General features: G+C 48.1%; 9 protein-coding genes across 9 annotated transcripts; 5 read left to right on the forward strand and 4 right to left on the reverse strand.

Annotated features, from left to right (window-relative positions):
- Positions 1 to 17: 17 nt before the first annotated feature.
- BHQ10_000523 (uncharacterized protein) lies at positions 18 to 1421 on the reverse strand (the record flags this gene model as incomplete). The annotated part of the gene is made up of 2 exons (XM_040877683.1): positions 18 to 1306; positions 1355 to 1421. 2 exons carry the CDS (start codon positions 1419 to 1421, stop codon positions 18 to 20), a joined length of 1356 nt encoding a protein of 451 aa, XP_040729028.1.
- A 1262-nt stretch (positions 1422 to 2683) lies between these two features.
- On the forward strand, positions 2684 to 4369 carry BHQ10_000524 (uncharacterized protein; the record flags this gene model as incomplete). The annotated part of the gene is made up of 2 exons (XM_040877694.1): positions 2684 to 3172; positions 3233 to 4369. 2 exons carry the CDS (start codon positions 2684 to 2686, stop codon positions 4367 to 4369), a joined length of 1626 nt encoding a protein of 541 aa, XP_040729029.1.
- Positions 4370 to 4639: 270 nt separating this feature from the next.
- On the reverse strand, positions 4640 to 6423 carry BHQ10_000525 (uncharacterized protein; the record flags this gene model as incomplete). Its single annotated transcript, XM_040877705.1, has 4 exons — positions 4640 to 5084; positions 5140 to 5658; positions 5715 to 5992; positions 6049 to 6423. 4 exons carry the CDS (start codon positions 6421 to 6423, stop codon positions 4640 to 4642), a joined length of 1617 nt encoding a protein of 538 aa, XP_040729030.1.
- A 536-nt stretch (positions 6424 to 6959) lies between these two features.
- Positions 6960 to 8075, forward strand: BHQ10_000526 (uncharacterized protein; the record flags this gene model as incomplete). Its single annotated transcript, XM_040877716.1, has 1 exon — positions 6960 to 8075. The coding sequence occupies one exon, from the start codon at positions 6960 to 6962 to the stop codon at positions 8073 to 8075; it is 1116 nt and encodes a 371-aa protein (XP_040729031.1).
- Positions 8076 to 8512: 437 nt separating this feature from the next.
- BHQ10_000527 (uncharacterized protein) lies at positions 8513 to 8892 on the reverse strand (the record flags this gene model as incomplete). Its single annotated transcript, XM_040877727.1, has 2 exons — positions 8513 to 8755; positions 8806 to 8892. The coding sequence occupies 2 exons, from the start codon at positions 8890 to 8892 to the stop codon at positions 8513 to 8515; spliced, it is 330 nt and encodes a 109-aa protein (XP_040729032.1).
- A 2526-nt stretch (positions 8893 to 11418) lies between these two features.
- On the forward strand, positions 11419 to 12307 carry BHQ10_000528 (uncharacterized protein; the record flags this gene model as incomplete). Its single annotated transcript, XM_040877738.1, has 4 exons — positions 11419 to 11548; positions 11611 to 11645; positions 11695 to 11757; positions 11813 to 12307. The coding sequence occupies 4 exons, from the start codon at positions 11419 to 11421 to the stop codon at positions 12305 to 12307; spliced, it is 723 nt and encodes a 240-aa protein (XP_040729033.1).
- Positions 12308 to 12621: 314 nt separating this feature from the next.
- BHQ10_000529 (uncharacterized protein) lies at positions 12622 to 14190 on the forward strand (the record flags this gene model as incomplete). Its single annotated transcript, XM_040877749.1, has 1 exon — positions 12622 to 14190. One exon carries the CDS (start codon positions 12622 to 12624, stop codon positions 14188 to 14190), a length of 1569 nt encoding a protein of 522 aa, XP_040729034.1.
- Positions 14191 to 14785: 595 nt separating this feature from the next.
- Positions 14786 to 15922, forward strand: BHQ10_000530 (uncharacterized protein; the record flags this gene model as incomplete). Its single annotated transcript, XM_040877761.1, has 1 exon — positions 14786 to 15922. One exon carries the CDS (start codon positions 14786 to 14788, stop codon positions 15920 to 15922), a length of 1137 nt encoding a protein of 378 aa, XP_040729035.1.
- Positions 15923 to 16253: 331 nt separating this feature from the next.
- BHQ10_000531 (uncharacterized protein) lies at positions 16254 to 23617 on the reverse strand (the record flags this gene model as incomplete). The annotated part of the gene is made up of 4 exons (XM_040877772.1): positions 16254 to 18463; positions 18515 to 18844; positions 18899 to 20631; positions 20691 to 23617. The coding sequence occupies 4 exons, from the start codon at positions 23615 to 23617 to the stop codon at positions 16254 to 16256; spliced, it is 7200 nt and encodes a 2399-aa protein (XP_040729036.1).
- Between the last annotated feature and the right edge of the window lie 1059 nt (positions 23618 to 24676).

Raw genomic sequence — 24676 nt, forward strand, 5'->3', positions numbered from 1 at the left:
ACCCTAGGAGAAAGTGATTATATAAACAGCCAATCCGTACTCGATCGATCAAGTTCCTGAATCCAATCAAACCCTTCATCATCCACATCTTCCTCTAAAGCAGTGGCCTGCAGTCGCTCATCCTGCTTATCCCACATAACCTTCAATACACAAGCAGCATTCTGCAAATTTAAACTGTAGAATCCATTCCACAAGAGACCTAAGAGTCGTAGTGTGATTGAGCGTTGTTCGCGGGATGTGCATTCTGCACCGGCAATGAAAGTAGGCCATATGAGACATTTGAAGTGTTCGTCTTCGGGTGGGATGAGGAGGAGGTTCTGTATTAGTTCGTTTTCAACCGTTTTGCGAGGTTGCAGAGGAGATGTCGAGAAATCTGTCACGGCGCAGTCGGATGCGAAAGCGGTTGTTCGGGAGAGGACTCTTCGCGCATACAGATAGACTGCGGCTTTGTAGGCGCGGGCGAGCGCGAGACGTTGGGAGAGATCTGATAGAGTCAAGTATGATTGCATTTCCTCGGCCCATACATCGGCGTCAAAGGCATCGATGTGTCGCAGGACCGCGAGGGGTGACTCAGCTCGTGTCACTTCTCCGAATGGCGTCAAGAATGACAGGGAGTACTCTGCTGTCTCGCCCGTTTCAGAGTAACGCTGTGCATGAACGAAGAATATAACGTCCAAGAGATAGGCAGGGCAGCCGACCCAGGAGGTCTTTTCCAGACGTTTGAGCATGGCCGAACCCATACTTGGTGAATAGAAGGGTCTTGATAAGACACCCGGTCGAGCGAGTGTTGAGCCCATAATCTCTGTAATCAAGCAAGCATCGACTACAAATGCATCAATCCCGTCTGTAGAAGGGACTCTATTGCTATCCGAAAACCTGCTTCTCAAGATATTCTTCGCGCCTTCGAGGTGGTACATCCATGACGTGTTGCCCGACTCAATCACATCAAGCAGTATCAGCACAAACATAGCTGCGACGGTCCGGTCATCAATACGTGTCAGGGGATGCGACACTTCTGCGGATAATTGATGAAGAGCGCGCTGTTTTAGTCGTAAGAAATGCTCGTATGCTTGGGAGTCACGGAACTTCATGAGCGTCATTCCAGCTTTAAATGATGTTTCATCGCCCGCTGCTGCGTCAATAAGAAGTTGTCCGTGATTGTCAGACTTGTATGCAAATTGTATTGCGCCAATAGCAGCCAGAGAATCCGCTAATACGGAGGAGCCGTTGATATAGGGGATTAATTCTCGGTAGGGGTTCTTGACGGCATCATAAAGCGCAAGACAACGGACACTCAATCGGTTGACTGGTTGAGTTAGATTTGTTGAGCGTTATTATTGAAGTTATGACTTACATATATCAACGTAAAATCTTGAGGTCTCGTTCAAGTCTTGAAATACTGGGTCGACAAGAGCGTACATGAGTGAGTTTGGGGGACGATTGGGAGAGTGTGTAAGAGTGCCATTGGGAATGCAACGTTCTCCCTCATTCGGAGAAAATGGCAGCATCTGCTGAGAATGCATAGATGGACTGCTGCTCGAAGCCGGACACGCTACATCATCGAAGCTCAAGCCCATCATCTTTCCACGACTAGCCACTCCCCCCTTGACCCATACCAAAGGCTTCTGATAGCCCAGGCACTCCTTGCCGGCATTTTGGCACTTTCGACAGGTAGGATATCCATTGTCGCAGACTATTCGACGTCGGCGACAAGTATAGCATCCTTTGGTCATGATATAAGCGCCGGGTCAGTTAATGTTTTTGGGCCGACGCCATCCCAGATGGTGGCAAGCGAGTTGCAAACCCTGCTTTGCTATACAATTATCTCTCACACAGACACACACTTGAGAAAGGCAGATGAACTATCAGGCGGTGTATCTATATCAGATGGTTGTTCAATGTTGCAGTGAACTTAGCGATGGCAATTACCATTGATCATTAGTAACGGACAGCGGGGCCGGGGAATTTAACTAGCTGCCTCAGGCAGCAACGGCTACTTCGGCCTAGTCACTACGCACGTGCCCTCGAACTGCATTGGCGTCATTGACACCGTTCACATGCTTGCCTTAGTCTATGGTAACATCTTGACGATACATTTGACTATAAGTTAGCAACCAAGTTAACTAGTTAACCTAGGATGAGAGAGCATGGCTGACTCAGCCGAGATATACCCTAGATGGTCCCGAATAGGACTAGCGGGCATCGCCACCTGAGCTGTCATGGGTTGAGGCTTGTTATGTACTTTTCACCAATCACAGGCCAGGAAAACCCCTGCACACAGCCTCGAGGCGCACCTTCCCCGTTAGCCGTGTGGAAGGAGCGACCGTCATTGGCCGCATGCAGCCCTCCGTCTGTTTCTAGTCTACCTCTCCCCGTAGACTTCGTTTAACAATCTTCCAACGCGTTGCTCGAGTTTTGTTTCGTCACAAGTTTCTGTTGTCTCACCTGGTTTTTCATCTGTAATACTCTGTGTTTCGCTTCGGAACAGGCTCACCGTTGCTGGCTAAGCGCGTGTTTTGGTCTTATCAACAAGCGCAACTGCGGGGAAGTCGGTTTCCTCGCCAAAGTTGAAGGAGTTACATGTGCTAGGGTGAAACAAAATTCGCCTTCAACCGTCAGCCATAGTTTGTGTCTCGACGATGCCTGAGTAAGGAGACTGGCGCCCTTACTCAGATAGACTCCGATGGCCATGGTCTCCTATCCGGACACAGTTGATCGCACGAACCCTCCTCCTCCACCCGCTTCGGCTTCGTCACGTCTTTCGCATTCCAGTCGACGACATCGTCATGGCCGGTCACACCACGGTGGCTCCTCATACACACCACAAAATGAATTCCCAGTTTTTGCGCATACCGGGGATGTCGAAATAGTCATCGCAGCCGGTGGTCAGGAGAAGCGGTACCTGCTACATCGCCTCATCTTATCGCAATGTTCCGGCTTTTTCGAGGCAAGCACGAGCGAAGAATGGTCGCGTTATCAGGCCCAGATGGAGTCGGCGAGCGCTGCCATCGATTCCGATCCGAGTTTGCAGAGCGTTGCCGAAGATGGCTCCTCTATCCTTTCACGCCGGGGTAGCGCACAGGGATCTGCTACGCTACCGAAGCTGAGATGGAGATATGAACTTGACTGGCAGCATAGAGAGTCGGACGAAGAGCCGATTCTCGTCCAAAAGGTATGTTCTGAAGTAACAGCATCCATCGAATGAGGCCTTGAATACTAATTGATATGACAGCCCCCTTCATCCGATCCAGTATTTGCAATGCCGCCGTCATATTCCAATCCACCACCGCAACCCATCACGAAACCAGTCGCACCACGAGCCGGATTCTTTCGATCTGTAGCCAATTTGACTGGGATGCAGTCTGCTGTGCATATTCCCTCCAATGCAGTGGTACCAGATACACAAACGCAACCACTCATACGCGACTACGACAATCTGTTTCGAACATTCTACAATTTCACACCAATCCTGAATAGTGTGAATATTGCTACCGCCTATTCGGAATGCAAGGCTCTACTTGGTCTGGCAGACATGTATGATGCCCTGGGGGTAGTGGGGTCTCGCATCGATCATCATCTGCTCCGGTTTTCATCTCGATTGTTCAAGCAGATCGCAAAATATCCCCCGAGTTACCTCAAGTTGGGTTATTTGGCCCGCAGCCGTGTCATATTCACCGAGGCTCTTGTACACGTGGTTGGACAATGGCCAGCAGCGCAAGCCCAGCTCAACAATGGCTCATTTTCCCCATTGCCTGATACTGTTTTGGATTTGATTGAAGATAAAGTTGACGACTTGGAAGATTTAAAAGCTCGGGTTGACGCAAAGCTATTTCGTCTTACATTAACAACGTCTAGAGGCGAGCGCGTTAGTCCATCAAATGCGTACATAGACTGGCTCGCAGTTTCTCTATTCAGGCAGTGGTTTGTCGAGAACACAACGCCACCTCCAGCCCCTATATTGAAGAATTCGTCAGGTGGGCAAGAAGGTCGTACTGTTTCCGCTCCACGACATTCAGCCAGCACTGTTATATCTTCAGGTCGTGTCTATAGGCTTATTGGCTCATCGTCGCCTGAGGCTTATCTACCACATGATGAACTAAAGCGTTTTTTGAAGCTAAGAGCGTCATCTGCATCCGAATCACTCTATAACCGCGACAATTTCAAACGATTTGAGCGAAAGATGGACGAAATCAAGCGTTTGGCGCGAGAGGTAGTCAAACCGTTAATGAGAAACTTCCTTGAGCTGGACCTCAAAGGTAGTGATCACAATGGAGGCTCGGGGGGAAGTGGAGTCGGGGATGGCGGTATTGGAGGCCTACCATACTTGACTTGCACTCGAATTGAGGAAGCAGATCTCCCGTGGAGATAATGATGCGCTGGACGCAATACCTTTTTGCACCAATTTTATTCTACGACGTGATTTTGATGATTGATGAAATATGATATCCCCGTTGCTATATTAATCCACATTTGTTTACGAATTTGTGTCTTTTGTTCTATGATGGTTTCATTTCGATGTTACTATTAATACAATCCTTCAAGTCGCGCATATATACCCAGGCGAAGCATTGAATATTGGATGTCATAGCTAATACTCTGAAATGAAAATCAATTCAAACGCATACTCGCAAGACCCGAACTAGTAGACATAGCGGAAGTGGATATTCTCCCTATCAGTCCGATCCTCAAAAGCATGGACCATATTAGGATCATCCCCAAGCTCCGCCTTCAACTTCTCCTTCCTAGCATTTTCACGCTTGAGCCACCATCTCAAGGCGAAGATTGAGATGAGCATGAGCGAGTAACAGACCAAATGCACACTGAAAGCAATAAAGTACCGGGGAGCATCGCGTGCCAAAAACACCTGAGGGCCAACGGCGTTACCGGCTGCCCAGGCGATGAACGTGGCTGCTACGACGGAGGCCTTTTTGGTCTGGCCGGCGATATTTCGGGAGACCATACTCAAGGTGAGGGTTTGGGCGGACCAGAAGGAGAGAGTCAGGTAGTAGCTAATCAGGAGGCCGACTTGGGTTCCTTTGTTGTGATTGACGACTGTCATGAGGACGATGGTCCCGGCGAATGACCTGTCAAGAATTAATATAGGCAAAAATATCAAAATATGTGGGACTTGAGGCTTACGGAATCAGATATGCCGCCATCACGAGGAGATTCTGGTGGTATCGGTTCACAAGCCAAGTCGAAGTCAAAAGCACAATAATAATGTAAGCCCCGAGTACCATGGCAAGAAGCTGGGTCTGCAGGACCGTAAAGTCCAACGAGGTGATGATGATATTGGCAAAGGAACCTAATCCACTAGTGGGCAGCGTAGTGAATATTTGAATAGCGCAATAACCCCATGTCTGAGGGTCAAGAAGGGCTTCCTTGACCTGGTAGGCACGGAATTCGCGGTTCTGCAGACCTGTGCGGTTGCTTCGGACACGCTCGACCATGAGGTGCTTTTCTTCTTCGGTGAAGCATTTTGCGCGCATGGGCGAGTCCGGCATGAAGGTGATGAGCACGAGGCCGTATAGCACGGAGATGCAGCCGTAGGTTAGGAAGATGGCTTGCCAGGATTTGATGGCGTGGTGGTTACCGATTAGACTGAAGCAGTAGGCAAGAAGACCGCCGACGATTTGCTGACCGCCGTTCATCATGTACCTATCACCGTTTAATACCTATCAACTAGATTTCGGAGGATTGAAAGAGCTACATACCAATACGAGACCCTGGCAGCTTGCTCTTCTCGCTTATACCACATACCCGACAGAATGACGAACGAAGGCTGACAACAAGCTTCAAATATACCGAGAAGAGTTCGAACAGTGACCAAGCCTGTGAAATTGGTGCACGCAGCATGGCATGCAAGAACAATGCCCCAGCAAATGACGTTGACGCCGAGATACTTTGCAATTGGCACTCGCTGAATGACCCAGTTGGTCGGGTATTCGACAATCAGCACGGCAATGTAGATACATGTTGTGAGCCAGGAGTACTATTGTCGTCCCCGTCAGTAGTCATCTCATGAATCAAGTCCGTATAAATACATACCTGTTGCCCTACAAGATGGGTATCCTGACGAATGTTCATGATCGAGGTAAAAGACAACGTGCCCTTGTCAATTGCTTGCAAGAAATAGGTCGCAACCATAAAGGTAAGAACACGACGATCAATCTTTCTCAAGAGTCTCTTGTTGGTCTCCTCGTCAATCTCGATTTGGCCCATGCTTGCGTATTGCTGGACCTCCTTGTCAACACGCGACAGGTCCATTTGGCCCTTGAGATTCTCCTCGGCATGATTGCTGTCTGAAGATAGGACACGCTCGATATGCGAGATGTCCTCCGTGGCACGCTTCGGCTCGATGTTTTCAGAGGGTGGGTTCACTGTACCATCTCTGGTGATGGACAGGTCGTTGTCGCCAGCCATGAGAGATATCTAGTGCTTAGATTGTGACTGCTGCTCAGTACTGATCGGACTGTTTGAACAGATCAACGACTGCAGTACTTCATCCCTGTATTTGTACTTGCGCCTGATAGCGGCCGACATCATGAACTAGGGTTCCTGGAGTAAGCACACTAACAACGAATCACCAGTGCACCCCCAATGTACCCCCAAATTACAAGCTGGAGAAGAGGGGTTTGCATTGTTCCAGGCTGCGAATTGCAAGACTCATTCTGCCAACCGGAGATAATTGTTCCAGGCCAAGACACTACGCGCAAGCCAAATGAGCCAAGAAGCTTCCCCCATGCGGGGTTGACTTTGCTGTCCCGTTGGATATAAGACGAAACTAAGTTGGTGGAGGCGAGTTCGGGGTAGCGATACTCCGGCCTCGGTCAATTGGTTACGATTTATTCGGCTGACTAGCTTAGCTGAAAGTCTTTTGCTTTCGCTTAATATATTCCGTCTGGAAGGAAGGGAATACCTGTCCGTGACTGACACTTCCGGCTAGAACATCAGACACAATGTCCGCCACGAAACCAACAGCCGCGGCTGTTCACAGCGCAATCAGACTGTTAATCGATAATCTCGTTAACATCAAAGATGAAACCGGCAAATTTCTGCTGTATCTAGAAGATGGGCGTGTGATTGACACAAAGTCATGGGCTGGCTGGGAATGGACACACGGTATCGGGCTCTACGGAGTCTGGAAATACTACGAAATGACAGGCCATGAGTCTTTACTAAAAATCATTGAGGATTGGTTTGCGGCCCGATTTGCTGAGGGAGGAACAACAAAGAACATCAACACGATGGCCGTTTTTCTCACGCTGGCATATGTATATGAAAAGACCGGCAATGTGGCTTACTTGCCATGGCTCGATTCGTGGGCTGAATGGGCCATGTATGAATTACCACGAACAAAGTACGGCGGAATGCAACATATCACTTACAACTCCATAAATTCGGAGCAACTATGGGACGATACCCTGATGATGACCGTGTTGCCTTTGGCCAAAATCGGCAAATTGCTAGGCAGACCTGAATATGTCGCAGAAGCCAAGAAACAGTTCCTCCTCCATATCAAATACCTTTTCGACCCTCGCACCGGGCTGTTTTTCCACGGCTGGGAATTTAAGGGTGAGAACGGAGGTCACAATTTTGCACAAGCCCTATGGGCTCGGGGTAACAGTTGGCTTACCATTGTCATTCCCGAGATTTTGGAGTTGCTCGAATTCGACCTTAATGATCCTATCCGGTTACACCTCATCCATACCTTGGATGCACAATGCGGAGCCTTGAAACAGTTCCAGCACTCGTCAGGATATTGGCGGACACTTATCGATCAAGCAGATGAGGGCTCCTACGTCGAAGCCTCGGCCACCGCTGGTTTCGCATATGGTATGCTCAAGGGCCAGCGCAAGCGATACATTGGTAGTGAATACCGCGAGACGGCCGAAAAGGCTATCCAAGCAGTGCTGAGTGCAATTGATTCGCATGGAGAACTGCAAAACACTAGTTTTGGCACGGCAATGGGTCATAATTTGGACTTTTACAGGGAGATTCCTATCACTTCGATGCCGTATGGACAGGCTATGGCGATTATGGCGTTGGTTGAGTATTTGAGGACGTACATTTAAGCGCACTGTCATGATTGGCGAGAAATAGAAATAGAAGGCGAATGTGCTTAGATAGTCGATCCACAGCCTTAATGCGATAGAAGACTCGAAATGACTTCTGGTATTTGAAATTAGTGCAATGAGTAAATGATAAGGATAAATGCCTAGCATTGCGGTCTGTCCTACTTATATACCTCAGGAAGCAGATGTTGAAGACTTAAGGGCTAAATCATCCTGGTGACAGATGCCGCCGAGCACTAAGACAGAGTCAAAGTACATGTAATAGCAGGAATTATTCAGAGAGAGAGAGGCTCTTGATAAGCACAGCATTTATTATATCTGATGTAGTCTACACTTCTATCTAAAGTAAGAACAGATTCAGGATACATAATCTTGGTCACAAGATCACGAAACTGGTGCTGAAAGATCTGTATGTGAATGTGCTCGAATTCTGTCATCTATAGATAGAAGTAAACATCATAAGAGTCGTAGCTTCCAGCAGCCGAGCAGTCTCCTGCATCAACAACTGGGTCCGCAGCCACATTGCACACTCCGTTGCCTCCAATTTGAAGGGCCCAGTTGGCGGTATATTCTGCCGGGTCGACCTCAAAGTAGCAATACTCATAGGTAGCACCAAGGTCGGTGCATGCTTCCGGACGGGTTGTGGCGTTTCCTGTCCAGATCAGAGTGCCGTCGGTGCACTTCACTAGATGAGTCTTGCCCTATATGCACGCAGGTAGATAGAACTCACGGAAGAACCGCAGTAGACTGAGGCTGTACCAAACTCATCTGCCACAACGACAGAGAGGAGGGCAGCAAAGGCAGCGATGTATTTCATTGTGTTTTGAAAATAAGGTGTTAGATCCTAATAGCTACTGTTAGTAAAGTTCATGTGGTTTAATATATCGATTTATACACACACACACACACACACACACACACACACACACACACACACACACACACACACACACTACTTGTTTCTGAAAGTTCTTTGAGAGAGAGATTTTGGTTGACTTCAGGGATTGTGTATAGCGTGGTCGACTCGATCAATTTATAGATGACTACGAGTGGCAGCGATGTAGCATTTCGAAGTTTCTTCATATTTCAGAAGGTCCGTATAACTTCTTCGCCTGTCCAATATACGATATTAACTATTCAGCAGCGGGCCGCAGTAGTATGCTGTAAGATTTTAGTGAAGCGGACCATCCTCCTATTACATCTCTTAAGGGCCAACAACGTGTGCCAAGTTAAATTAGTTTCCCCAGTTTATATAAGGTCATAGCTCACCGCTTGTGAAGTATTTCTTACGGACAATCATTATCTCAACCGTTGCTATAATGAGCGAGGAGTGGCGGTGGACGATTCATGGCTAGGCAGGKTTGTGTCTATAATTACTCCGTAGATGGATCCGGAAGCCTAGGAGGCTTTTGGGTTTTCAGTTGTATAATTGAATCCCAGGTGTGCTCACATGTGAGAGTCAATTGGTTAGATCGAGTAAGGCTGAGCGGATAGCTGTATCCGTTTTTAGATTTGGATAGAATGATCGTTATTGAGAGCAAGTTTAGCAGCGTATGACCTGGAAGATATATGCTTATTCATCCATGGATGGAGTAAGTTATTCTGGTGCTCAACTGCTTTTGGACCATGCGAGCCGGCTCAATGACCAAATTCCAAGTGCCTTGAGATGGACATTGATGACTGGGCAATGATTTGGTTGGGTTCAAAAAACCTTTTAAGATAGAGGTGCTTTTTTATTGTCTACATGATTCAGATGCATGAGTTAAGAAAAGAATCTAACATAACAAAGCGTATGGAGGTATAACAATCTAATTCAATGTTGGATAATAAATAGCCTACTTCGGTAATAGTCGTCGGGCAATCGGCAGTTGGAACTTGGAGGTCAAAATCAGACTTCATGCTCTACAATAGCTACTATTACCTTCCACATTTAGCTAGCTAATTGCCGTAAGCTTTCAGCATCTGTCCTTTCATTTTACGAACTACAAACGCCACATATAGTTGGGCTTGCTGCTGTTATGCCACTTTCAAGTCTGTTTCCTGGAAGCATTACTGAGCATGAAACAAAATGTGGATATGTTGCTAACGAGGTAACAGTTTGCGACACAGCGTCAAGTGGCCTCTCTTCTCAAGATATCTCAGCGAATCTCAGGACGCTTGCTGACCATGTGTAGCTGGCCAGAAGAAGTGCGGAGTGCTTGTGTGGTAGTTACAGCAGCATCCTACAGTCATGTTGATATCCATGCAATGGACATATTGGATGGGCGTTTCTTCTTTAGCGGGATTTCAGAAATTCGACAGCCACCCGGGAGTGGCGCTCTCCGTTTGCGCTAGATTTCGCAGCATGAAAAGATCAATATTGAACAAGACTGCTCATAGAAATTCTTTGAGACTTAAAAGGCTTGACGACTCGGAGCATGGCGTCTGAACGCAGTTCATCCGGACCGCTTCCAACGACTCAATCTGTGGTCATCATTCCACTTCAGCTGTGATGAAGATCGACCAACCCATTTGTTCCTTTAACAAAGACGCGCTGCAGAGGCATCTACCATTTCTTGTGAGGTCTTTTGGATTTCGTCAAAAAACAAGACGGAGCCAACGAGCAGAACAAGCCCCGGCTCATGCTCCAAGAGTGCACACACCTATCCATGAGGCCACACGGCTGTTGGTAATTCATCAAGAACCACAATAATCTCAATCATTTTTTTTGGTCTCCCATGGCTTGTACGTCTGATATTATGCACCATGCAAGGTAACGTGCGATCAGCTGACCTTGTCTGGTCCTATTGGTCTCGCCAAACCCTGAGAAGGAGGAAAGACAGCTCGAGGCCAATTGCATGACGTAGAAATCGAAAAATATGCTGGAATCTGGCGTCAAACATATTGGCGATCCTCGCCGAAACTTTCAACAATTTCACATTTTCGGCAATCGTTCGGGTTGGCGGCCAAAGAAACACCTTACGTTCACTTGACAGGGGAGATGAATCGCTCATATGTCGAGATTTAGACGCCTTGATAACTCATTCAGACACTTAAGAACTCCTCGTTCATTTATCCATACTATGTATAGTTGTTGATGGTCAAGGGTGTAGACTGCGGGGGAGTTCTGATAGCAATAATATCCGAATCGAGCCAATCAGCGAGTCAGAATAACATCTTACGCGGATTTAAAGCGATTTGCGTCATTTTGTATGCTATGCCAAATCAGGTAAACACGGACTCCGATGTCTTTCTCGTCTTACAAATATCCAGACGTTGATTCCTTCATTTTATTTTTTCAATTCTCTTTATCGGACAAGCGTATGAAATTAGTATTCTTTTCAATTGCTTCAAACGGTTCGCCATGACTTCCGCAGACTACACTGAGGATGGCATCACCAATCCGATCCTGAATGAGGAAGAGCCTCTATTAGGGCCTAACGGCAGCGTGACCCAAAACGACACCACGCCGATTTATCATAATTTTCTCACAGGTTGGTGTCTTTTGGGAACATATCATTTTGAAATGTGTTCTTACGTTTCGCGATCTTTGCAGGAACTGCTGTGGTTGCTCAGGCCGGTATCTGGGTGGTAAGTCTACATCCCACTTTGTCATGCGACTACTAAATTCGGCTGTTAGTTGTTCGCTGTCATCTGGTCTGCCGTGTTCTCTCACGACTTGATCTTTTTTACAGCGCATCCGGTATATTGGAAATCCTCTAAAAATCGCTGATTGCAAGAAGTACTGACTCTGTCAGCTGCTCAACTCCACCGCTCTTTTGCTTCAAGTACAAGCAATCCTTGTCCTTCAACCTACATCAACACCTCGCCAAAAGTCAGTAGGGACATATATCCATTCCGCTCTCTTGACTCTCAGTCTTGCCGGCTTCATCTCAGCCTTTGTCGTCATTGAACTAAACAAAGATTCTGAACACCGATTGAGCTCCATACACGGAGTTCTCGGATTCATCACGTACATATTGATCATCATCCAGGCTTTGGTCGGAGTCGCCCAGTTCTGGGTCCCCAAATGGGTATTCGGTAGCGTTGAGAATGGAAAGAAAATATACAAATACCACCGCGTATTTGGCTATGTCTTGCTAGTGCTAGAGCTTGCGGCTGTGGCCGCTGCAACGCAGACTACGTATAACATTTCTGTGCTGAATATTGCACTGTGGGCTGTTTTGGTCACTTCAGTTCTCATTCTTCTGGGCGTTGGGGCACGTGTCAAACTGAGCAAGTTTGGTTTCTGAGTCGATACTCAGAAATGAAGACGACGAGGACTGTATACGCGAATGTTGATGGAGGCCTTGATCGGGAAAGGCATTATGAGTTTGCATATTTCCGTATTTTTCGAACATATTTGATTTTAGTCGTGATTAGGTTTCGGCGTTGTAGAAAATCTAGCAGCTTTTGGAAAATCAAGTTGTTCGTTAGGAATTTAATATGTACAGAAAAAGAAATTGTGTACCAGTAAAGCTCAGGGTTATCTCCGACCCGCAGCCGTACCACCGTAAATTCGTTTAGCTATTTCTCCGCAAGCTTTCAAACAACCACCGCTGCTTCAATGGCGCCCACCAACCTCTCGCGAATACCTCTCACTCACTGTCGCTTCATCCTACGACGAAATTTTAGCTCTTCATGCCGAAGATGTCGAAGCGCTGAATTGTCTCGCCCTCCCMCCGCMCCCAAGCCAGTACCCGATGTGAAGCTAATCCGAGAACACGCGGAATTGTTCGCGCGCAATTGCGTGAATCGCAACTATGCTTCCCACGAGGGATATCCGCATCAAATTAAGGAGCTGTACGCAGAGACAAAAAGGCTTGAAGAGGCTTTACTAGATCCGCGACGGAAAATAAAGGAATTGGAGAAGGAGATCGGCAGGGTAGCGGGCAATCGAGAAGTCAACGGTGAAGAGAAGAAGCAGAAATTAAACGAGTTACGGAAGGAGGCACAAAATCTCAAGAAGAATTCTCAAGATACGTTACTGCGGAAAGAAACCCTAGACAGTGAAATACAGAAGCTCGCTCTTTCGCTACCGAACCTTACCTCCCCCGAAGCTCCCGTTGGCGACGAGCCTCGTGTGGTTGGCTACATCAACTACGACCCTGATGAATCATCTACTTGGCTCAGAAACAAACAGCCGTATCGATCACATGTGGATATCGGGACGAAGCTCGAACTACTCGATTTTACGAGCTCCGCGACATCGACTGGCTGGGGGTGGTACTTCTTGATAAACGAGGGAGCTCTACTAGAACAAGCGCTGATCCAATACTCGCTGAATGTGGCGCTGAAGCGAGGATTCAAAKCCGTCGCGCCGCCATCGATTGTCTACTCTTATATTCAAGAGGCGTGTGGATACCAGCCGCGCGATCAGAATAATGAACAACAGATATGGCACATCGAGCAGAGCGAAAAGGATAAAGCGCGACCTCAACGGTCACTTGCGGGGACCGCTGAGATTCCTTTGGCTGCGATGTATGCCGGACGAGATATCGACGAGGCACTTTTACCTCTGAAATTTGTCGGCACAAGTCGATGCTACCGTGCCGAGGCCGGTGCGCGAGGTGTCGATACAAAGGGACTGTACCGTGTCCACGAGTTTACCAAGGTAGAATTATTCGGATGGTCGAATAATCCACGATCTGACACGCCTGACCCTCTTTTCGAGAAGTGTACACCATTGAAAGAACTGTTCAATGAACTCGGGGAGATCCAAGTTGAGATATTGACTGCTTTGAACCTGCCATGTCGGATTCTGGAAATGCCTACTGGTGACCTTGGGGCTAGTGCAACGCGGAAACGCGACATAGAAGCTTTGTTCCCTTCGCGATTGCGAGCAGTTGAGACTGAAACTGGAAACAGTGGATATGATCTCGAGACAGGCTGGGGCGAGGTCACATCTGCCTCGATCTGCACAGACTATCAAAGCCGTCGACTAGGAACGAGGATTCGTACCAGTCAAGGGGAGAAGTCTCGCTACCCGCTGACTGTTAATGGAACGGCTGTTGCGGTTCCGCGAGTGTTGGCCGCTATACTTGAGAATTGCTGGGATGAGGAGAGAGAAGTCGTTGTTATTCCAGAGGTTCTGAGGCAGTGGATGGGAGGGACCGAGACGATTGGCAAGAAATAGTCACCTGTATATACTGTATCATAGTCAAATTGTACCATATCAAGGACGGGTACTCTACATGCAGTGGAACCTAGACCAGTCAATTCCATTACCCTAATGTCACCATACTCATGTAGTATGGACAATGCTCATTGAGCACCTCATACCTACAAAGATGGTGAACACAATCGGTATTCTGTCCAGTGACCCGCGGGCGACTCTCCGTCGTATCTGCCCTATCGGCCACCTCCGATAATCCCGCCTACTAGCAGCCGATGCCGGAAACCTTCAGAGTTGATACACCTGATGAAAACATAAAACCTTAGCAATACGAGCAATCCCCACAGCGAACTGTATCACGAATGGCCTCATTCTAGCTACTTGGAACGGAATAATTGGCACGCTATTCGTCGAGACGTCGACGAGGTGATACCAGTGCCTAACTCGAAGTAGTGGTACATAGTGGTCATGTAGCGATAAGATAAGAACCCCTCTGATCCCCTCGCTTTGCGACTTTTGTAATGGCACTAGGTTTTGCAAAGACTTCTTCCTCCTCTTGAATTATAGAAACATTTACCTTCTTTTAAAAGAAACCCCAATTGATTAGTTTAACACAATGGAAGCCCCTACCATCCCCCTCGAAAAAGCCGCCGAACTCTCCGGCCTCTCCTCAAACGGAGTCACGCGAGTCCCCAACGACGAAATCGACAAGACTTTCGCACGTACCACAAACCTAGCCTCCTCCGCTCTCAACGCCAGAGTCTTGTCACGATCAAACGACTACTTCGCCTCAGCCGAAAACTTACTCACGCCCGGTCCACCAGTCCACAAACCCGGCGTCTTCGTGCATACAGGCGCCTGGTACGATGGGTGGGAGACGCGCCGACACAACCCGGAACCATATGACTGGGTGGTCATAAAACTCGGTGTCTCAAGCGGAGTCATTGAAGGTATCGAGGTCGATACTGCATATTTCGTGGGTAACTATGGCGAAAAAGCTGAGTTGCAGGGCACATACGCACCTGCTGCAAGCGCCGAGACCGATGAGCAGATTGCCAGTCCGGAGTATAAAGGGTGGAAGACGATATTACCCCTTGTAGAGTGCGGGCCGAGTCAGCGACGGGCATGGAAGATTGATTCGTACGATGCCGCGAATCCGACGCCGTATACTCACGTGCGTCTATTGATGTATCCCGATGGCGGATTTGCGCGTTTGAGGCTCTATGGTCATGCTATCCCACCGCCTGTGACAACAGCAGCAACAGAAATAGAAGAACTCTCATCTGCGCTGGTGGGTGGTCTCGCCCTCTCTGCGTCGGATCAGCACTACACACCAGCCTCGAACACAATCTTGCCAGGTCGCGGAAAGGATATGGGCGATGGCTGGGAGACTGCTCGCAGCCGCACACCTGGACACGTTGACTGGGCCATTTTCAGGCTCGGATTACCAGGCACAGTGCACAAGATCGTAGTTGACACGAAAGATTTTCGGGGTAATTTCCCGCGTGAAATTCGCGTTCATGGTCTTGTAACCTCCAAAGACGAGAAAGAGGATCCTACGAATGAGCATCCGGGCTGGGTTGAGTTGCTGAATGGCGACAAAAAGACACAGGCTGATACAGAGCATGTGTTTGAGGGCGTGGAGCTTGCGGCTGGKCTGGATAATAAGACGGTGTTTACGCATGTCAAATTAACTCTTATCCCAGATGGTGGTATTAAGAGATTCAGAGTATTCGGAAAGAGAGCGATCTAGCAGCTTATCGGATAGACTGATCTAACTAATAGAGAAAAAGACGTAATTATATAACTATGGCTCCCTCTCATCCTCATCCTAAAACAATGGTCTATAATCGATTGAAGAAGCTAAAAGCACACATTTTGAAACATCAAAGTCAAATATACAGCGCCATCATAACCATCATGGATAAGTGTGGATATCATAAAGGGGAAACATCGAACGAACCGAAAAAGTCATAAGCACCTTTGTCATCCCTCATGACGAAGAACGAAAAATACATATACAAGAAATAGMCCTGCCGAGAGACAGAAATGTATCAACAAATAAAGTCATGATGCTTCATTTCTCAAATAGATGAATCCGGACCCTTCCTTCGAGGCAATGGGGGCTTTTCATCTGGTTTGGTGGGTGAGGATTGATCGAGCAAAGGTTTCCTCAACCGCTGCGGAAGCTGCTGGTCTGCTGAAGGAGAGATGACTGGCGGTGGTAAAATAGGCGGGGACACAGCTGGCGGCGAGACAACCGGCGAAGATGACAAACGAGGATGCAATCGTTCATCGTCAGGTGTCAAAGCAATGACTTGGCTGGCCGAAGACGATGACGATTGACTTCCTGGTGTTCCAGCACCATCACGTAAACCCTCAATACTCTGTTGCGTAATGGGACGGCGACGAAGTTTGGACCGTTTGACAGGAGACAAGTATTGGTCTAGCATCTCGCTAAGGACCGATGATCGTACGGGCTTTGCGAGGTAATTGTTCATGCCTGCTTCGATACACTTCTCGCGATCGCCCTCAATTGCACTGGCAGTCATGGCAATCACAAGCGCTTGGTTGACATTAGCGTCCGTCTCTTTTCTGATCTCACGAGTAGCATCGTAGCCGTCTAAAACCGGCATTTGAACGTCCATAAGAACAACATGGAATGGTCGTCCCTCTTTTGACCGTTGACGAAGCGCCTCTACCGCTTGCTGTCCGTCACTAAACGCTTCACATTCTAGTCCAAGTCCTCGCACAAATTTGACCGCAATCTTTTGGTTGATAGGATTATCTTCTGCAATACAGACACGTATCTGCTCACGAGGGATTAATGTCAAATCCCGGGCGACAACTTGCGTAATGCGAGGAACGTCGTATTTATCGGCTTGGTTAAAACTCTGCATCCATGGCGCAGTGACGGCAGAGTCTTTCGGCGCTCGCTGAAACACCAGCTGAAATGTCACTGTTGTGCCCACACCAGGCGTAGAGTCGAGCCAAATCAATCCCCCAAGGACGTCTTCAATGATGGCTTTGCAGATACTCAACCCTAATCCACTACCGCCATATGATCGAGCTGTAGAGTTGTCTGCTTGGGAGAATGGTCTGAACAGTCTCGATTTGTGTTCTTCTGGGATACCAATTCCGGTATCTGCAACAGAACACTCTAAACGAACTCGTCCTTTGCCTTCGCGTACAACCAAGGCGGTAACCTTGACGTGACCTTTTGGAGTGAATTTGTAACTATTGCTGAGCAAGTTCATGAAAATCTGGTGAAGACGAACGGGATCACCCATGACTACCAGATCCTCAGGCACCTTATCCAAGTCCTCGATGGTTTCTAAGCCCCGATCACGATGGGTGTATCGCAAAGCTCGAACCACCTCACTGATTGTTTCTTTGAGGCCCAACGGCACCGTGGAAATCTTCATCTTGCCGGCTTCCAGCTTTGAAAAATCCAGTATGTCGTTAATCAGGGTAAGCAAAGTATCCGCGCAGACTCGGATTGACTCTACATAATTGTCTTGCTCCTTATCAAGATTCGTACCCTTGAGCAGCTCAGACAATCCGATGACTCCGTTCATCGGGGTTCTAAGATCGTGAGAAACGTTGGCAAGGAAGACGGACTTGGCTCTTGCCGCATCTTCCTTCAACTTGACGTTGTGGTTTGCCTCTGCTTCTGCAATTTTCGCTTTCTGCTCCGCCTCGCGCGCTGCTGCCAATGCACGCTTCTGTGACTCAACCATGGCTGCATTTGTGGCACTCACTTTGCGGACTTTGCGGAACATGAAGGCATTGCTGAGTGAGATGCCGACTTGATTGCACAAAAGGCGGAGAACAACAACATTGCGCTGGGTAAATGAGTTGGGCTTCCCCTCAATATGAATCACACCAAGGAGGTTGTCGGCCTGAACGATTGGCAACGTGATGACAGATCGACCCGCGGGATATCTCGCGCTATATCCTTCGCTAACGATGGAAAATCTTTCATCTTCAAGCACATTGTGAACAAGTACTTCTTGTTTAGTGCGCAAGGTGTAATGGGTGATCTGTTGCGCCATTTTGTCTTCCAACTCGGAAAATGGTAGACCGTCGAGGAAGGCCTTCTGGCCGTCATCCTGAGATCCAATCGCTGCAATTGCAAATCCGGTATCTTCAAACTCAGTAGTAATGACAGCTGTATCTGAGCCACTGCAAGATTCAAGGATGATCTCAATCATCTTTGTAAGCAATTTGTCGATTTGAAGCTCTGAAGACATGACTTGACTGAACTCGAGGATACTTGACAGATCGATGATATCTGAATATGCACATGTCAGCAGACATCCAACTACCAAACTCAAAGACTTACCTAGGCCAACACTTGGTATATCTAGAGGTCCAGTTTCTACATGATTGCCCGAGTTCTCTAGCCAATGCTTCTTTCTATCATCCTCTAGATTTGTTTGTACTGCGGCCGTGGTTTCGACGGCCGCATTCTGATTGATATTTGCAAGAGAGTCAATGGTCTGTGTGCCAGCATCGTTGTGTCTAGGAGCCGTGGCTGTCTTCAGCAACCACTCATGTTTTTCTGACAAGTGGCCCGCCTTTCCGATTGCGCCCAGGCCCATCCAAGCCGCGATGGCTTCCCTGATCATCGCCCTAGCTGGACGTTTTGCGCCTCTTCGAACGAGGAAATCACCTAGTAAATTGTCAGTCAAAGTCAAAGCCGAAGAGACGACAGTCGATGGCTTACCATACAACTCAAGAGCCATTGCCTCTTCTAGAGGAAAACCGTGGACCTCGCAGTGATCAATTGCAGCTTCGTAAGCTTGTACAGCAGAATTGAATTCCTTTTCGTGTTCATGCATAAGCGCCTCAATGAGCAGAGACCACATTGCATGATTGACATCACAAGCCGTCCGAGCAAAATCAATTACTTCTTTGCACTTTAACACAAGCTCCATGCGCGATTCTAGACTGCCCGCATTCGGATTGTCAATATGCTTCGTAAGAATCGCCAATGGGACGATGAAGTATGTGAGGTGGGCCGCTCTCATGCACCAAAGTCGTTCAATGCTGTCCATCATACTGCTAGCGAGCTCAATGATCTTGTCATAATGGCCATAGACATAGAGAGGAATCATGGCATAACTCCAGTAGATATCATGAGGGCGATCGGAACGCATGGAACGCTGACGAATGTGATCCATGTATTCCAGAGTACTGTGTTGATCATCCGTCATGACGAGATTAGGGTGTCTCCACGAGGTTTTGCCTTGCAATGCGCGTGTGACTTGCTTAACAGCTACAAGCAGGACTCCTGCCCGTACATCACGCGTCCAATCTACAATCTCATCGGGTGTATCTGTGCAAAAGGTCTCGATTTCGGACATATCCTGACCCAGGTACAAACGAGTTGCTGCCATCAATCCGAAACTAGTGAGCATCAGATACGGATCATTCGAATTGAACGCATATTCCACCGACGTCTCAATAAATGGCAAGATCGTGCGCAATGGAACTCGGAGATGCTCGACCATGAACGATTGCAGTATGAACCCAGTTCCCCGTGAAGAAGGTTCTGCGTAGGACTCGAAAATCAATAAAGACAAGTCGCTCATGCTAGCTGCGAACTCTAAATCCTTGTGGCGACTGTATGCTGTCATAGCTAGATGGCAGCATGCCAGGCCAACCTGCGAGAAACGACCGGTGAACAAATGAAGCTTCATCATCTCAACGCCCATGTACAGGTACGTTAAGTCATCGCCCCAAAAGGCTACAGCCATGGCTTCCGCAAGCACAGTTCCCAGGGCAATGACCCTGGGATCTTCACTTATCGGCTGTAAGACAAGAGCATCAAGATCTTGAGGCTGAAGATAATCTCTCAACTCCGTGAACGCAATGTCGCATTGTGCATAAGTTGTCGGTTGTCGAATGTGAATGCCAAGCTCTTCGAGGGACGAAAGCAAAGCGTCCATAGCACCATTGAAGTCTCCCGCATGGGTCGAAATTTTGCTCTTGATGATCCAGCCTCTTGACTTATCGGCTGCAGTCTTACCGTGTCGAAAAACCTGCGTCAAAAGCCTGAGAGCCTCTTCCTTGTCTCCATGGTACGAAAGCAGCTCGGCTGTGGAAAGGTAGAGTTCTAAAGTCTCTTGATAATCCACATCAGGAGCCTTTTCATCCCAGCAGCTCGGTTGCAACAGTTTGATGGCATGGCGTGAGTACCAAAGTGCTGTGGGTCGGGCGCCCAAGGATATTGCAATTCGTGCAGAATTTCGAAGAGCCTTTCGATAACGAGTTCTATTTCTAACTCGCTTTCGGATCAAGTCTGCGGCTTGGCAAATATGGTGTGACTTTGGATACATCTCATCCTCCTTTGTGCAGTACTTCATCATAGTTTGAGCAATGACAAAATGCATTTTCTCAACATCGTGACATTCGCTCAATGTGGAGACAGCTCGAGCGAATCGGTCATGTGCGAAACTATTTCAGAATTATCATAAGCAGAGGTCAACACATTCATGCATCCAAGAAATACAAACCGAAACTCATCATCAGTCTCCCCTGGAAGTACAATGTACCCCTGTACTAAGAATTGCAGTCCAGACACAACTTCAGCTTCGGAGCGCGGCGTTAATGCTTTGCATATAGGCGTAATTTTGCATTTGGTATCTTCGGCAGCTTCGTACCAAAACTCGCCCTCCGTCAGTCTCTGTATGAGCGAGAATGAAAATGGACTTCCGAGGAAGGTCGCCCAAATCAGAATTGATAGAGCAGCAGGAGGAAATTCCTGGAATCTCTTCAGTATAAAATCGGTGCCCAAGTTGTCACCGTACTCAGGCGAGACGAATTCTGTGAATATGCGATCAATATCGAATTCCCACTTGCTGTTCCTCCAAGAGTACCAAATGCAGTTCTTGCGATAGCAGGTTTCCAACATCATTCGAATAAAGAAGGGATTTCCTTGACTCTTCTCAATGACCACGACGGAGAGAGGAGTTTGTCGAGGATCTGGAGTCAGTTGCATCGTTGCTGATACAAATCTTGCAACGTCTTCTTCAGAAAGAGCGCGAAGTTCGATCTTAGTAATACTCGCAGTTTCCGCATTGAACAGTGACAAGACTTCCCGTGACTCAATCTCCTGTTTGCGTGCCGCTAGAACAAGCAAGCAGGGAATTCTGGTCTTGCAGATATTACCAATCAAGTCTGCCGACTCGTCGTCTGCATATTGAAGATCGTCCAAACAAACACAGATCAGTTTCTGAGAGCATAGATGTCGAAGTATCTCCAAATACATTTCCATCAAGCGCATTGTTTTGCTGGGTGTACTTGTTGAAGAGAAAAGGTCCGTCGGGAATTGGCCATGGAGAAAGCTAGGCCTTTTGGTGATTTCAACTTTCGAGCTTTCCTTCAAGAGATGTTGAGCAACTACCATTTTCGGAGAAACAGACTTCTCTTTCTGGTCATTCGATATCAGCTGCTCGGGGAGACCGAGCACCTGATGTAGCGTTGGCCACAGTGGCCGAAGGAAAGTACGAAGGTTATTATGGTACTCTGTAGTGACATCTCGCTCAGAAAATATCTGGCGCAGAAGACTAGCTAATATTTTAGCGAAGGGTTCAAATGGAATTCTTCTAGCGCGGTCGAGTCTTGCTACCCCGATATACCCAAGTTTTCGAATAGCTGGGTGTACGCGCTGAATGAGATCGGTTTTTCCAATGCCAGGATTACCAGTGATTGTAATAATTTCAGTGTGTCCACTACGCCTAATCTTGGTAGCGGCCTTGTGTCGACTCATAGGATTCAGCGTCTCCATCGGGCTTTGAGTGGTATTCACAGAGATGTGGGCAGAGTCTCGATCACCGCTATCACCGAGGCTTTTGAGCTCAGCGGAAGCAGAACCCTTTGGCCTATTGAAAACCCCGAAACCTCTTTGGGTCGAGAGAGATGATTCAGTGCTGTGAACGGAGTCACGTGTAGGTACGTGATTGAGTCCAAATGGACCAGCAATTGAGTTGTGTCTCGAAGAAGTTACATGGTTGAGAGAGCCGGAATCACTAGATCCTTCGGCGATGTCAAAACTGTCCATTCGACTTTCGGATATAGATGACGCTGATCCTGCAAATCCACTCGCATTCGCCTGAGCGGCCATCTTGGCATATAGGGCTTGTTGGCGCCGGTGGACCTTCTGTGCGATGTTCACCACCTTTTGGTACTCGTCCTCCCTGCCAAACATTTGAGATGGAAGAGTAAAGAAAGATGAAACATCGTTTTGAGCAACCTCGAATGTTTTGAGCGAATTGAAATCACCGTCACCGAGAAGCTTCACTATATCTTCAAGATCCTTCTTAACAGCTGTGATAGTATGATAGCGGTCATGAAGGCCCTTCTGGGTCATCTTCATGACAACCGCAGAGACGGCATCTGGGACATCCATTCGCTTCGAAGAGATTGGTGGTAATTTCCTGCCGAGGACATTCTGCACCACCTCCATCGGAGTGCTGCCAGTAAATGCCGGTTTTCCTACGAGAATCATCCAGAAAAGAACGCCTAAGGCATAAATATCGGTTCGACTATCGGGTTCTGTCGGCATGCGTCCGGTTTGTTCTGGGGCTATAAATTGCAATTTCGTTTTCACGCCTACCTCGCGTGATAATGCCGACCAACCTTCGCTCAGCGCATTGTCAAAAGACCGCGCTCCGTTTCCAGTATTCACCAATCTGACTTTTCCAGTAGCGCGGTTGAAATGGAAAGCATCTGGACGGATTTCGCCATGGATAGTCTTTTGCCCATAATGCAATATTTCCAAACAGTCGCAGGCGCCAATAGCGAAATCCAAGAACACAGGTAGAGAGACCTGCTCTCCTGGTGTTGTATTATTGCTACTCTCGCTCAGTGTGCCGATGCTATACCACGCGGGCCCAAAAGCGATAAGATCTTTGAGTGCATTGTTGCCTGGTGACTCGAATATCGACACGAGGATAGGACCGGTATCCCCGGGCTCAGGCGGGAGCCTCACAAGATCGACTGGGCGAACGGTATGATTGCAATCGGGGTCGGATACCTGAACGATCGAACGCAGCATATGAAACTCTCTTTCGAGCCGAACGACATGGGAAGAGACGCGGGCTATAACGGGGAGAAAGTATGACTCTTGATCGATGCGTGAGGAGGAAATTTCGCTGCTAGATTCACTAAGGCTACTGCGCCAATGGTGACGGAACGGCGGCCTGGACTCTATTCGCGGGGATTCTCGTGTTGTACTGGGCGTGCCCGAGGAGGCCGCGGCAGGCGTGACGACGTCATGGTCAGAAGCCTGTTTAATTCCAGCGACATGCCAGTTATCATAAGTCGAATGAACAGGCTCAATCCCTTGGTCCCAGATATAACCAGGTAACAGAGCCAGGCGCTCAAAAAGCCGCGCGGGAGGCAGCGGAAGGTCGTCACCAAGAATATAATGCTCTTCCATATCAGGCTCAGCTATGTTCGGGAACTTTGCTGTACCTGAAAAGTGCTAGTCCATCACTGGAATGATCTCAGGAAATGTATGCTCCGCGCGAGGGGAAGGCGTCGATCGAAAGCTTCGACTTAAAGGTGAAATGTGGCAGCGTCCTTGAAACGAAGAAAGGCTCTGTTTTTCACAGGTTGTTGGATATGTTCAACGGTTTTTGATGATGGCTTCAATATCTTCTCATTCGGGGGACGTTCGGTGCCTGTCGGTCGGAGGAGGTGTTCCTGCCAAAGACGGTAAGTTGGTTGAAAAGCGGCGGAGAAGAATGGGGATTGGTCGCGGCCATTACCTGTCATTCAAGCATGAACACTGCACTAGTCTCGGAAAAGGACTGATCGAAAAAAAAGGAACAGGCAGCGAAAGAAGACAAACCTCGCGATCGCACGTATACCGGACGAACGCTTTAGAGGAGGGACTGTTGACCAGCGACGGGAACGGGCAGTGCGTACGATTTAGAATATGGGGCTGTTTGTCGGCTAGAGAGATGTTCATTCGCTGATCATCAGACCACGGCCCACCAAAGGGGCTTAGCGTGAAACTTCGCCGCGAGGAAAGCGCCAATGCGATCGCCAAGACGCGGTCACCTGACTTTTTCCTGCCTGAGGGCTGTAGATTGTGTGTGGGCGCCAAGACCTGCGATGTTGATCAGAGACGCCACAGTGGCCATCGGTCTCTGAATAGAGTCACGTATGGAGTGAGTACGTTAGCGGACGTAAAATTCAACTTCGGTTGCGAAAAGCTAAAGCCCATCCTGTAAATTTTTGTGTTGGCATTACATACATAGTGACTATGTTGCTGATATATAGTTACTCAGCCCCCGGTACATAAGTAGTTAACCTAACCACCTAACCTGTCTTGGCTTACAGAAGGACCTTCTCCGGACACAGTTCCATCATCGTTACATGTATGTATGCGGTATCAATGTTTGTAGCCCTACGCGACCTGAAGATTGACTACCAATTGCCTCTTTGGTGTCTCTCAAGCAGGGCGTTCCTGCAAACAGGAACACAGAGCATG

The sequence above is a fragment of the Talaromyces amestolkiae genome (assembly GCF_001896365.1).
Source record: "Talaromyces amestolkiae strain CIB chromosome Unknown scaffold1.1, whole genome shotgun sequence".
NCBI classification, from domain to species: Eukaryota; Fungi; Ascomycota; class Eurotiomycetes; order Eurotiales; family Trichocomaceae; genus Talaromyces; species Talaromyces amestolkiae.